Source organism: Microtus ochrogaster, unplaced genomic scaffold (genome assembly GCF_000317375.1).
Source record: "Microtus ochrogaster isolate Prairie Vole_2 unplaced genomic scaffold, MicOch1.0 UNK7, whole genome shotgun sequence".
Lineage (NCBI taxonomy): Eukaryota > Metazoa > Chordata > Mammalia > Rodentia > Cricetidae > Microtus > Microtus ochrogaster.
Genome location: NW_004949105.1, coordinates 3,609,528 through 3,624,410, shown reverse-complemented (window position 1 = coordinate 3,624,410; position 14,883 = coordinate 3,609,528). Strand labels below are relative to the sequence as shown.

General features: G+C 48.4%; 1 protein-coding gene across 3 annotated transcripts in view; it reads left to right on the top strand.

Annotated features, from left to right (window-relative positions):
- The window catches only part of Dlgap2 (DLG associated protein 2), a 685,199-nt gene extending 673,353 nt beyond the window's left edge, over window positions 1-11,846 (top strand). For 2 of the 3 annotated variants that reach the window (XM_005366239.3, XM_013353440.2), the window contains 2 exons: window positions 2,353-2,505; window positions 5,195-11,846. In XM_005366239.3, coding sequence (XP_005366296.2) covers window positions 2,353-2,505; window positions 5,195-5,413 — 372 coding nt within the window. In that variant the 3' untranslated portion in view covers window positions 5,414-11,846. The remainder of the gene's footprint in view (window positions 1-2,352; window positions 2,506-5,194) is intronic. The other variant, XR_003378611.1, reaches the window with a different exon arrangement.
- The last annotated feature ends 3,037 nt before the right edge of the window (window positions 11,847-14,883 follow it).

The following is a 14,883-nucleotide window of genomic DNA, read 5'->3' as shown; positions in this document are numbered from 1 at the left end:
GTGTGTGTGTGTGTGTGTGTGTGTGTGTGTGTGTGTGTGTGTGTGTGTGTGTGTGTGTTGATATACCTGCATGTATGTCCATACATACTAATCTTCATATATCAACATATGCATGTACCCATGCATTGCACACACACACACACATTATTTGGTTATCATCTGACTAAATTACTCATATGATTCCATGAGAAACCGCTGAATCATATGCATAGTTCTTTATGGGCAATTTTACACTCCAGATACTTAATACCGAATGTTTTCCGTGAAGGCAGAAGGCTCTGCGGGGCTGTCATGGCAGAGGCGGCAGGTGTTCGGAGGGTGCGCGGCTTGTTAGCTTACACGGAGATAGTGAACTCCCAGCCTGCTCCACTGCATTTGCAGGTGCAGCCCCCGGAGCCGCAGACCCAGGTCTTGCCTTGGGCTGTTAAGGATAATGTTTTCTCTGACGTTTTCCAGCTAGCCCATTAAAGCACATCATGAGGTTTAGACTTATAACATGTCACCTTTGGCATGAAGCTCTGGCGACATTTAAAGGGAACTTTGCCACCTTGGAAGACGAAGCTGGATTAAAAATGTCTGGCTATTATATGTCGCACTGCCTTCCTCTACATACTATGTCTGCAAGACTGGTTTGATCGTAAGGAATGCTGTGTGTCGGGTGGTCATTGTCAGGGTGGCCAGACAGCCTCTGGGGCTCCAAGGTACAGACCCTGCTGCGTCAGGACGAAGCTTAGCCTTCAGCTTTGGAAATGTGCACCTCTTCGGCACAGCTTTGATACCTTTCAGGTTCAAAAACATCTGGCTGGCTCCTTCCTTTTCTTTTGGCTTCTCTTTGGGGTCTCTAAGACCCTTGGTTGGGGAATGGTGTCAGGGGACACAGGCAAAAGACCGAGCTTGTTTATTTGCCCTCAAAGTGGTGGTTCATGGTTGCTGGGGACGCTGCTAGTGGTAGACATTTTAGTTAGTTTACCAGTCGGTAAGTTTAAGAAAAAAACCCTAGGGGCTGGGCAGTGGTGGCTTGTGCCTTTAATTGCAGCACTCAGAAGACAGAGGCAAGTGGATCTCTGTGAGTTCGAGGCCAGCATGGTCAACAGAGTGAGTTCCAGGACAGCCTCCAAAGCTACAGAGAAACACTGTCTCAGAGAGAGAGAGAGAGAGAGAGAGAGAGAGAGAGAGAGAGAGAAAACGAGAACACCCTCGGGAAAGCCAGCCCCACCCAGGTGTCCCAAAGTTGTACAGGTCTTGAGTTTGTGCAGTGTAGCAATAGCTACAGTGTAGCCTCCACGAGTACTCAAGCAGAACAAGACAGAATTATCAGGGAGCTTAAAAGCTGCTTCAGCATGGACAGAGAGCGCCCTCTAGTGGTTCAATATAAGAACAGGCTCCAACTGCCAAACCCAGCTCTGGATCCTACTTAGGAGGAACACATTGTGAGTTCACCTTCTATTCCTGCCCCCCTCCCTGCCCCCATGACCCTCCCTGGTGCCATGGGCTGTTATTTGGGTGCCTGTGAGAATTCAGTGGTGCCTAACGGTATAGTTTCTATGTGAGCATCAACTCAGGCTAAAAAAACGTGAACCAATGTTCAACTTGAACTACACTATTGAACGTTGGATGGTTTAAGCACAAGCAAATGTCTGTTGTGTGAGGCCACAGTATGAGCCAACCTCACACTCAATCCAGGGAACCACACGCAGAATTGGCACTCGATTGTCAGAGTAAGAACTAAGCGGACCAAAATTGTGCAGAAATAGCATGCATCTTGGACACAGAACCAGCCCAGGGGCTCTTGTGGATGGCTGAGTGGCACCCCTTGAGCAGGCTAAGCTGTGGGGGAGGGAGGGTTGCTGGTTCTTGATTCCCCTGTTCCTTTAAGAGACTGACTTGGCTCTGCATCGGAGGAAACTAAATTACCTCTGAAGTCATACTTGACCCTCAGAAGTAGAGCTGGCCCCATCAAAATAAACACCATGAAATACGTGGCTGCTCCCAGTGGTCTCGCCACCAGACACACGCAGCCCTGTTCCTCCCTAGTCAGTTACAGGGCTCGACTGTGTCTATGAGCTGCGAACTGTTTGAAGGGAGTAACCCAGGAAAACCAAGTGCGTACTTGGGAAGTATCTACCCACTGAGCATCCTAGCCCCAGGGAATTCCAAGCTGAAACACTGAAGGGTTAATGCTGCTTTCTTGTAAGCTGCTGCCCCACCCCGTACCTGGGCTAAGGTTACTAGGATGGGTCATGGAGTGTCTCCTGTTGTGTTTCAAATGAGTGGAGCTCCTCCTCCTCCTCCGAGTCCTTGAGTGACAGAAAAAGAAAGAGCAGGCCCTGTAATGTCCCTGTATGTCCACAGGACCCCAGCGCCATGCCAAGGCCAACATCGCAGGATCTGGCCGGCTACTGGGATATGCTGCAGCTGTCTGTGGAAGATGTCAGCATGAAGTTCGATGAGCTGCACCAGCTGAAGCTCAACGACTGGAAGATAATAGAATCACCCGAAAGAAAGGTAATGAAGTCACGTGGTGTGGCGGGTCTTGAGCACGGTGCATGTGGGCTTCTTATATGATAGCCAATTCACCAACTTCTCCACCTGTAGTTGTTGATACAGGATCAAATTTCGTGTGTGTGTGTGTGTGTGTGTGTGTGTGTGTGTGTGTACCACATGAACAAATAGACAGAATGGCCATCCTGGCAGTGTGGCTAGCAGCGGGTGTCTTACTGTATCTCCAGTAAACAAACATCTCAGAGACACCACCAGAGATCCCTGCAGCTATAATCTAGCTTCCTCCAGGGATAAAACCTGGCTCATTTTCATCCGACTCCTGCTTGGGTTGTATTTAGATGACCTCCCACAGGTAAGATGTCAGGTCTGGCTAAGATGACAATCTTCTGTTCAAATATCCTTCCCTGGGGCATGTGGGGAGCGAAGGACAAGACAGCACTGAAATCTTTTCAAGCAGGCTGAGGGTGTGATCTTCCTCTAGAGCTCCATCCTTCAGTAGGCTGAAAATTGGCATCCAGTCTGAATGTTGGCTCTCTGTTTAGTGATGACGTCATCTCAGGAGCGTGCTAGGACACAGTCTAAGTCAGCAGGACATGCACCCACCTACAGGCTCCCCAGAAACGTCATCATGATCTGGATTTCCTACACAGATAGCGTCCATTCAACTGAGGTACAGCTAGAGGGGTAAGGGTGTTTGCCACTAAATCTGAAGCTCTGAGCCTGACCCATGACCTCCACAGTGGGAGGAGAGAACCAACGCCTACAAGGTGCCCTCTCATCTCCACAGGTTCACTGTGGAGTGAGTACACCACACACAGGCATGCACCCATATACACACGAAATACACGTTTCTTTTATGAAGCTCCAATCAGATGTGGCGGTATATGCCTGAATTCCCAAAATCGAGAAGCTGAGGCAGGAGGATTATAGGTTTGTGGCCAGCCTAGAATAAATAGTGAGACTCTGTCTCCAAATGAAATAGAACAAAGTTGCCAGGAAAATAGACTAATAATAGTTAAGGGAAGTACTGTTTAATGTGTGAGAATGTGGGTAGCTAAGTGATCGGGATGAAAGCCAGTGAGGGCACACGCCTCACTGTTTGGACTTCCTCAGAGACACACTGGTAATCAGTGGGGCTTAAAGCTGTAGATGTCCCTGAGGGCAGTGAACAAACTCCTCCCACCAAATAACGGGAGGGGTGTGGGAACACTCCCATGATTCTGAGGGCCATGAGAAGATGGCCCAAGAGTGGAATGTTGAAAGCACTGCTGCCCAGTCCAGCCCCCATGCAGGTAGCTGCCCCTCTGGGACCGATGGGCAAGCAGAAGCCTCCTGGAGCAAGTCTCCTGGGAAATATGTTCTTGCTCAGGACACTCACCCCAGTGCAGAGCGGCAGGTCCACACCTTAAAGGAAAGCTTGCCCCTTCTAGTAACTTCTGAAGACAGAGTAGTCCCAAGCTTTGCAAGGCTCCTATTTCCCCCTGCCCCTCTGCTGCAGCCTGTGGGCTCTGAAGCCCCTTGCAAAGGGAGCTCCCGGGGAGCTTATCTGTTGCAGGTGTGCAGTTCAGAGCCCCCGAGAAAGGAGGCGAGAGATGAGCAGCTGTGTGCTTCATGTGAGTTACATTTCTTAAGTAGCTTAAGAAGTCAGGGGTGGGCCATGACTTCCAGCCTCGGGAAGAAATGTCAGATACCCAGACAGCATCTCGCCACTGTGGGCATGGGCACACACTACCCTGCTTCCGGGATCAAACGCATCTCAAGCCTGGAGAGTCAGGCAAGAGCTCTCTGCTTAGGCAGGAGGAGTCTCACGATGTCCAGGGTAGGTCCAGATTTGCCTTCAGGAATACTGTTCCAGAGGGCAAGCCCTTCACTAATGAGTTTGCGAGCCTTCTGCATTATGTGTGTTTCCAGTTTGTCCAAGTTATCTCTCTGGAGATGCCTGTGTTTTTGGATGTGCATTGTTTGCGACTCAAAGCTGATGGAAATATGTGCATAGATGTGTAATTATGAATGTGCTCGCAGTAAAGTCAATTGGGTTTAGGCTCATGGTTGAGAAGTTGGCTGCGGGATCTATGGGGCTCCTGCCCACATAAAATCGTTTTCCTGAGCATGTATCCTGCCCCACAAACATCAGGCAACCACGTCCACATTCCCTCAAGACGCTCACTACCACTCAGGTAGGATGCTGCTTTGGAAAGTACGGGGCCGAGGGTGAACTCCAGTTTGCCAGAGCTAGGGGAATGTCTGTGTCGAGGTGCAGTTGATTTTATTAATTTGTAGATGCGGCCCCAAACACCTCAGTCTTCACTGAAAAATTAGTAAGTTTAGAAAGGTGACCCCCCCCCAAAAAAATAAATAAAAAGGAGTGGTGTAAGATGAAGCTGGATTGGGCATCAGTGGAGGGAACTTGGCAGGGGCAGGGGATCAGACGGAAGCTGGATGAACCAGGATTCCAGAACTCAGCATTTAGGGTCCTCCCCTCCACCTTCCTCTGACTACCCACCTCATGGCTTTAGCCCCTCCCATCTCTCCTCTGACCTCCTTCTGCTTCCCTTATGACCTCCCTCCCCTCCCCTCAGGACTGCTCCCCTCTGACCTTCCCCGGTCTTTCTCCCCTCATCTTCACTTGCCTCCATGACCTCTCCATGACCCTCTCTGACCTCTGACCTCTGTGACTTGTGATGCTTTTCAGGAAGAAAGGAAGATCCCCCCTCCAATACCAAAGAAGCCCCCCAAGGGGAAATTTCCCATCACAAGGGAAAAGTCCCTGGACCTGCCAGACCGACAGCGCCAAGAAGCCCGGCGTCGGCTCATGGCAGCCAAGAGAGCAGCCTCCTTCCGCCAGAACTCGGCCACCGAGAGGGCAGACAGCATTGAGATCTACATCCCCGAGGCCCAGACTCGGCTCTGAGGACCAGAGGTGGCCACGCGCGCCTGGTTTTGTTCTTCTACGCAAAACACTTGTACAGTTTATTGCCTACCTGGTAGTTTCTGTCTCACCCTCCACCGGATTCACCCTTGCCGTGTTCTCTGCACCGTAGACAGTGGACGCTCCGATTCCTAGTTTTGCTGAGCTCATGGCAAGATTGACTTGGAAGGACATCGGCGCTGACGAACGGGCTTGGTGAGCCCCGACTAGCCTCCCTGTTCGCAGAGGGCCACCAGGTGGCCTCTTGAGATGGAACCTAGCTTTCTCTTTGTTATTTATATTTTTATAAATTGTGTGATAACTAGAGGTCACTACAAACGGGTGCATCTCCCCACTCCGAGAGGCATTAGACATCCAGGTGGAAGGTGCTACAATTCGAAGGGCAGGAAAGACAGACAAACCTGTTCCCTCTCATCTGAGTTACTGTCCCCAACTGAGCTGTCCCATGCCCCTGCTGTCCTCACTAGCCCTGCCACCCCAGGAAGCACTGGGTTCCTTGGTTAACATTTGTGATGACAGAAAAGGGTCTCTCCAATGTCACCACCATGTGTTTTTCCAAAAGGAAATGGCAAGGCTAACCCACCCCAAAAAAAATCTAGCATAGAATCTTAATTTATATTCAAAGCTAAGCTGAATGTTCCCCTAAGAGAGGGACCCCTGGAAAGGGCTGGCAGGAGCCCAGAGAATATAAAGAGGGAAAAAACTAAGAAATGGTCATGGTATTTTTATCCCTTCGTAACTCAAACCATTACACATAGCATTTTCTAAGACTTCGCTGCATATGCTACATGTGCTTTACCCGTATGTCACATGCGTCCTCAAACTGCTATCACTTGACTTTCCCAGGGTACCTTGACAGGAGTTTGCTTGTTTCTGATGACAGTTGTGATGTTGTAAGCCGTATAGGAACTATGAATGTGAGTGGTAAGTATATCAGTTAAAATGGTAAAGAAGAAAAAAAAACTAGTTTATACTTGTATTTTTCCAGAGTTCTTTTGGTCCTATGCAGTACTGCTGAAGTTAAGAATATATTTCTTGCCTGTGTTAGATGGGAAGGGGGTGGGGGAAAGGTCATGCGTGAGGATTTCCAGCTATGGAACTGAAGGAAGGTTATCAGGAGTCATGACTCAGAGGGTGCCAAGAAGGGAGAGGTTGGCTCTGATTAACCGGCTTTGGGTAGATTATATTTACGTGCTCAGAGTCAGATGCCACACAGAGCCATCAAATTGCCCGTGGCCCTGATCTCAGAGTTCTTTGTTGTTCAAGTCCAGGCAGGGTTCCACCCCATCCCAGGTCTTCCCTCCTAATGCTTAAGGAGCACCATGCACTTGGCCATAGGAGCAAAGCTTTCGACACCCCCGTCGTACTTTGTGTTTTCCCAGTGGCTCGCACTTTAAACCGTCCCCAAGGTCCCCTCTGGTCACTGCGTGGGTACCCAGTGAGGCAGCCTTGCAGCTGGGGCGTTGCTAAGATGACACCGGCCTCTTCCTCATCCTCTCCATTTCACTACGCATGGGGGGGCACGGTTGATGTTACAGCATGTCAGGCCTCAAAGTTTTACTTTTTATAAAGCTGAGTAGTTAAGAATCCCCTGTAATAGCAAAACCCTATAAACCGAGCCTTGTATCTGGTATATATTTTACCAAACAGCCTTAAAATATATTTGGACGCAAAAATCATACGAATGTATATCCTTTAAAAAATGCAAAAAAAAAAATCCCAAAATATTCTTCTATCACTGAACCCTGTTTCCCCAGAATGTTCAAAGCATTTTCTACCTAAATAAATCATGTAAATCCTGAATAGCATTAAACAATGATGCTTCCTCCTGTATTCATGCCACCGTGTTTTAAAAAAAGAAGACTAGATTGTAAGCCCTGGTACTTGCGATTTGGAAAGTGGTGTATCCTAGAGGAACAACCTAGAAGGAATCAGAGGTAAGCAGATCTGATGTCCATCCCCTAGCTGAAGGAAATGCAGGCTGCAAATGTCCCTGCTACCCACACCCATGAGGCGGTCTGGCAGCCTTTCCTGTCGTTTCCTCAAACGTACCGGCATAGGTAGAAACAAATTGTAACACTAGACAATCATTTGTCTTAAACCCAAAACTCTATGGACCCAACTTGAACAAAGTATCCATTAGATTTTGGTTAATTATGTTGCCTATATTCAGTCTTCATCTGACTATACCTAAAGTCTTTGGCCTAAGCTTCCCCTCACTAAACAAATCTCCCTTCCCTGAGTTGCAGGGTGGCCCCTCTTTGAAGTGGAAAAAAAGAAAACTATGTGTCCCTATCTGGTTTACTAGGTTCCAAAGATTATTTAATGACCGAACCAACACCTGCTGCTAGTTCTGATGGCGTGTTAGCTGTTCACGTCCCCTCGTAAGTGCAATGCCTTCCGTTCTCCTGCGGGTGACACTGCGGTGGAACAAGATAAGCCATGTTTACACTGCAGCATCCAAGCCAAGGCAGACAGCGTTGGTCGCCTGTGCATGCCGCCCCTCCAGCTCCTTCATTCCGGTTGCTTTCAGGAGGGTCTCGGTGTGGCGTTCTCCTGTGGTCCTCTCATCTCATCCAAGACAGGACATTAATGAAAAAACTGGTACAGAGATATGGTTGTCACACCGCGCCGTCCGTGTTATATGTAACGGACACTCGTGTTCCTAGAGATGCCACCGACAGCTGGAGAGACTTCCTCACACCGGCAGGCTGTTGTGGACTCCACTGTGGGAAGCACGGCTGGAAAGCAGGACCAGGAGAAAAAGTGCAACTGAGGAACAAGAGGATCGGAAATTTTTCCAGGCGTCTCCATTTGCTCCTGTTGTGATCATGGTTCCTATATATTTTTATCACCACCCTAGAATGTTGTAGAAAGGAGCCAACTTGTTTTATACCCAGAAATCATCTTGCTGGAAAGGAAATGCCCACACTTTTAACTTTAAGCCACATCTGAAGGCTTCAAGCATTTAATAGGAAGTAAATCCTTGTTAAGAAAAAAAATACAAATTATTTCTGCCTGTGTCAGAAAAATCGACAAAACCACAAGCTGCAAAGCAGAGGCACTCTTGCAGCCAGCCTTTCTGGAAAGGTCCAAGGTATGACTAGAAAAACAGAGTACACAAGGCATATGATGGATCCTGTTTCTTGGGGTGTCTCTCTCAGTTCACCCCATTTTTACTTCTGCCTTTTGTTAGCATATTGAACAAACGCTGTTTTTAACCACCCTAACTTAAATCTGACGCCTCTGCACTACCCATCCCAACCCCAGGACCCCAGGTTGAGATGTCTGCGGTGATACGGTGACACCATGGACACGTGGCCCAGTGCCTGTAGCAACCATAGAACTCCCTGCCTTAGAAACCGCTGTCTGGTTTGGGCCAACCTTTGTTTGTTTTCTTTTTTGAAGACAGAGTCTCACTGTGTATAGTCCAGGCTAGCCTCAGATTTTCAACTGTTCTGTCTCTTTCTCCTGGGTGCTGGGATAACAGGCACGCACCATCATACCCAGTCTTGGTCCAAAACTTTGAGCAGCAGAGATGGGGTACAGTGAAAACGAGACACGGGCTGAACTTAGTAACTGATTGTGGGATAATCAGGTGTGAGGCAGCCTTCTGGTGTCTCTGAAGAGCTGGAAGCCAGTCACCTTCCGATGGGCACACAGGTCAGGTTTCAGCTGCTTTCTCCTGCAGACTCAGTCACCTTGCTCAGGTTCCCCGGCCACAACTCCAGGACGTCCACATGGACAGAAGCTGACACGCAGCGGTTCAGATAGACTCAGGCTAACAGGTTATCAGGACTGTACCTGCTGATGGCGGAGGAACTCCCTCAGCTGTCGGAGGGGCAGCAGCAGTCCCCTGAGGGCCTGTATCTCGCTTGAAGGAAGCTGACCGTCTGGAGCAACACTGGGCAGGGGAGGTCACTGAAGCCGTGCTTACCCTACCAGCTACAGGTTTGAAGCACAGAACACAGACATGCATCCCCAAGTCACAGGCCTTTGTGTGCTCGCCTCACCCCGCCACTTTCTTCTCCAGCCGTGGGTGTCTTCGTGTTATTACTGCAAATTTAACGTATCGCTACCCTCATAGTTACCCGTATCATTTTTATAGTTTTCAAACTATGCTCGCAGGAAGTTTTAAGGCGTTTCTTTTTTCTGCCCACTCACCATTTATACATCTAAGTAGGTTTGGATCAAACGCTGGGGTTCAAAACCAGTAAACAGCAGGCTTAAGAGATCAAGACTATAATTGCCTCTGATTTGCAGTGGCCTCAGCTGCACTGGTGAGCCGTGAACTTTGCACTAACTTATCCCATTGCTGCCCGTCAATGAGCGTGCCACATCAGCCGAAGTCATCCCTGTACCCTGGCGCAGCCTGTGCCGCCTGGAGGGGGATTGAGTAGAAAGGTGCAGCCAGCTGAAGGCGGTGCACTTCCCTGTCAGGCTCCATGCCCTCTGCACAGAGTAGCTGCAGGAAGTTTGGGATGTCAACGAGAAGGTGCCTGAAGCCCTGAGGCCCAGCCAAGCTGCCAGAACTTATGCCTGCAATGGCTAGTAACCTGTTTTTACTCAGGTCCCCCCGTTTTCTCTTCCATGTGGCATTAGTGTTACTGTCCCTACCTCCCTCACAGACAGACACAATGTAAGGATGGGTGACATACAGCCTCGGGCATCTTAGAGCTTAGAGGTCTATAGTGAATGTGTATTGTTTGGAATTTATGTTCTGGCTCTATATGTGTTTTGTGGCCCTACTTTGTGCCGGAAGCTGGCAGAGCCAGCGAGGGCACAACAGGCAGGGATATTTGCTTTAGGGTCCTGTCCTGCATAAGCAGGAGGTCAAACAAGGATGCAGCGGAGCACAGACATGGAACATAATCACCAGGGACTTCTTTTCCTGCCGGCTGTGACTTCCATTTCTCTACCCACCCATGAACAAGAACCAATACCACCACCGAGAACTGGGCAATGTCCTCACCATCCCGTCAGCTCAGCTCGCTCCTGGATGAGATGAACAGAGGTTATCTCTGCAGGACAGTAACAGGAGGACAGTTCTTCCCAGGAAACAGAAGGCTGTGCGTGCAGAGTGCACCCGAATGGACCCAGCCCTGCGGCACGGTCGTCGCGGAGGTGTGAACACCACCCCAAGCCCCTGCTTTGCCATCATCCCCCTGCCCACTGCAGAGATGAGCACACAGACACAGAAGAAGCCTTTCCGTTCTTGCCACACTGAAAAACACGACCTTGTGATGAGTTGCTGTCCTAACTCTGGCGTTTTGATCCAATGTTTAAAAAAATAAAAGACCCTGTTTCCGTCTCAGCAGCTGACAGCTGACTCCGTTACAGAGGACATATAAGTTACCTACAAAACTACTACTTTTTAAAAGATTTTTGTATACACACAAACCAAGGTAACAGTGGTTTACCTCCCAGTTTTCTTAGATTTTAGGAGACTCTTAATCATTGGTGCTTATTCTGAATTTGAAAGACTTGGGCTCCAAGACTTCCCATGGGCGGCACAAAAGAGATGGTCACAGAGGAAGTTATGGCAGGGTTTGTGAACCCGTGCTTGTCTTTTGAGCGATGGTCTCCGTGGGGGGACTCAGATGCATGTCTAAAAATCCAATGATGGAAGCCAAAGTTGATTGTGGGACCTTAGGAAGTCACTTGTCCATAAACCCTCGTTCTCCACCCAACTCCAGCGGTCACCTACAAAGGGCTCCACAAGAATTGTCACCTCCCTCCATTTTCAGTTTGTTTGCTGCATTTAGGAAGGTTTTCCCCTGAGCATCGAGAACCGGGCTACTTATTCCCAACGATAAGCCAGTTACCTCTGGCCAGGTACCCTCCTGTAGAGATACAACCCTCTACCCACCCTCCATACTATGTGCCAAAATACCCAGGTGTGGCCTAAGGACTGAGTTTAATGCCTCCTATAGGGATTCAAGGAATGCTAGAGCAGGAGACTAGCAATTTTAGTTCAAGGTTAAAAGTATATAAATATATATAAATAAATATACATATAAAATAATACCCACAGCGAGGATCGACAGAGTGCCAAATATTCCAACTGTACAGAGTTACATTCACCAGAACGAAACTATTTTATGTAATTCTCTTACTCATGCTTTTTTGGGTTCTTTTGATAAATTCTATTTCCCAGCATGCAGGGCCCTATCTGATGTATTTCTCATTGCCTACACAGTTTCTTCCTCCTCACTAGTAATTTGTCATTATTTTAAGCCATTTTTAAAAGATTGCTTGTTTTGTTTTGTTTTCTTCTGTGACTTTTCTTTCCACTCGGGTGACTATGGCAACGCGGTTGCCTAGCACTCTCCTATAGTAATGCCTCTTCCATTCCATGTCTGCATTGCCAATACTCACCTCCTGTACATAGTTCTGCAATTAAATTTTTTGAGAAAAGTAATATTTTCTTGTATCAGAGTAAATTCTTTGTGTTATTTTAAATTCAGAAAATATAGACCACAAGGTTTTATACATGAAAAATTATACTCTTCCTCTGCAATTTATTTTTTTTTTTACTGCCCTTGATATATCCATTAATATAAAATCAGGGCTAGAGAAATAATGGCTGAGAAGCCAAGCAGGCTTTGGGATCTGAGGTCAGATCCCCAGCACCCATGTGAACTCCAGGTACTTGGAAGGCAGAAGTTGGGGGGGGGGGTTCTCCAGGGCAGGCTAGCTAATAGATTACCTAATCTGTGAGCTCTGGGTTCAAGTGAGAGATCCTGCCTTCAATATATAAACTGGAAACTGATCAAGAAAAACATTCGTATCAGCCTCTGGGTTCTGCACACATACACACATGCACACATACCCACATGCACATATATACACATACGTACACATGCATAAAAAGAACTAGACATTCCTCAGTGCTATGCCTTTAACATGTATGTAAAATGGCACGGATTCAGAGTTAACACTGCGGTATTTAGTTAGAGGGTTTCACACACCATTGAGTTACACGGGAAACAGACCCATGCAGTGAGGAAGGGCTGGGAGCTGGTGGCATAGTGCCCAGGCCTTTGTGTAGAAGGACAGAAAGGCTCCACTACTCAAGGACCCACGTTTCCCAGGTGTGTTCTCTAGGTCCCTCCTAAAGGATGAAGATGGAGTTCATTTTTACTGTCAAGCCCTGACTCCATCCCTTCCACCTGCCTGGTCCCTGTGTGGGCCCTCCATCTCTCTCTGTTGCCGGTTATCAGCTGGTCTTACCAGCCCAGTGGAGATTCTCGTAGCAGACTCCTACCCTTTCTACCCATTGCTAGTTACCAAGTCTCCAAGCCTTGAGCAGGACTCTCCAGCCCCCCAGGCACCCCTGGAGAAAGACCACACCCACTCCAAAGCCTTCCTACAGGAAGTATCTATTTCCTGTTGCTGATCCCTGCCCCAGCCCCTGGCCTCTTCCACCCAGCTTGAGGGTGAGAAAACAGGTGACCGGCAGAGGAGTGGGGACATCTCCTCCCCTCCCAGTGAGATTGGTGCAGTTGGCTGACAAGCGCTAGCAAGGCAAGGATGAAGGGTACGGATGCCGAGACTGTAAGGGAGAGACTCCATCAGCAAGTCCTTCCTGCTTATTTTACTCCATTACAGTCCTGATCTTTGAAAGTTTTCAGGTAAGGAATTGAGGAACTGGTGCACGTGGGGCGCAGGAGGGTCGGGGATTCAAAGCCATTCTTGGTTATACTACAAGTCGGAGGCCAGCCTGGGCTACATGAGGCCTGGCCTCAGGGAAAAGAAGGGAAAAGAACCAAGGGTGTACCTAGTGAGTTGAGAACACACGTGTACCATGTATGTATGTCTTTCGACAGCTCTGGTATAAGCAGAGTGGCCTGGGGAAGGGAGGCTCGGGGAAGGGCCGTCCACATCATGTTCTTGGCATGGCTATGAGATACTTTTTCTTACCTGTGTTCATTGAGGTAGGAAGGCCAAGGCCAAGGCCACCATGGGCAGCAGCAGTCTCAGTTTGGCTCCTGAACTACGTGAGAGCAGAAAACAGAAACCGACTGCTTGATGTGCGTGCATTTATCTATCTATCTCTGTCTCTGCCCTTGACTGTGGATGTGATGTGACCAGCTGCTCCAAGCCCCTGACACTGTGATTTCTTCTCCGTGTGAGAACGTTCTATGCCCTAGGTAGACTAGGTCGTGATATTTTGTCACAGCAGTTAAAACTAGAACAAGAGAGAAGGATCAACAGAAACCCCTTGAGCTTTCTGCTCAATTCTTCTGTAGAACCAACCTATTCTAGTGAAAGGTAATATATCTCTGTGTACATATATGCACACACACATATGGATGATATTCAGCTCCTGTTCCTCCTGCCCCTGCATCCTGAGTGCCAGGATTACACATGTAAACCATCACACCGGGTAATCATCTATTGCACAAAAGAAGCAATCCAAGAGGTGATATTTGGGAAATGTCACCTGCAGCAATTTCAAGGGTTTCAGCTCATTTCCGATAGTTGACATTTTGAATGGGCTACCCTGTGAAGACAAGGACTTTGGGGATTTCTGGCCCTTATTCATATTAGTTTTTTTTCTTCTTGTTGTGAGCGCTCTAGTTATTGTCACTTAACACGCTCTGAGGATGATTACTTGCTTCTTAATTAAGTAGCAAGCACTTCATCGAGGCGCTGTGGGAAAGAGGCAGGGATTTTAAAGCATGCTCACCGGCTTGAGCTCTGCAGCCCCACACGCGCCATGACGTATTTCTTGGAAGTGTTCCTCACAGCCTTCGGTGGAGTTTAAATTGACAGCATAGATTTTTGCCTGAACAATTAATGTCCAAGACAGCTGAAAACCATTTCCAAATGATTTCACGACACTGGGAAGGTCTCTAAGAGCTCAGAGTGAAAGAAAATCAGTCTTATAGCAACATATTTAGCATGGCTAGGATTAAGTAAAGATGCAGACAGCATTTAAAACTCATATTACCACACAGCCCCCACCTTGTAGGTCTTTGAAGCCAGCCTTTTTTCTGGCTGGGCCTTGCTCTTTTCCCCAGTCTCTGCATACACAGGCATACTGGTGCAGAAAAGCCCAAAAGTAGGCACTTCACCACATCCAGCCAGCTCCTCTGGGGCTCTGAAAGTCTGTTCTACCGGTTTTGCCTCCGCTTCTCCTACCTTCCTCCTCCTCGATACAGGGCCTATTGTAAAGTCCCAAGCCTTTGGGAACTGAGACTCTGTGTCGGGGTAGGCACCTGTGCTACAGGCAGCTGGCATGCCTTCCTCAGTTGCCTGGCTTTCTAATCAGTCACCCGTGGCTCTCTGCCCTTACCCACACTCACCAACTGGCCTCATCCCAGTCGCTGCCAGCGTGCTGTGCCTGGATCTGGAATATTACAGTGCTACCTGCTGGAGTTCAGTGATGTGAGCATGTATCCCCTCCTCCTGGACCTGCTATCTGCTGGAGTTCAGTGATGCGAGCA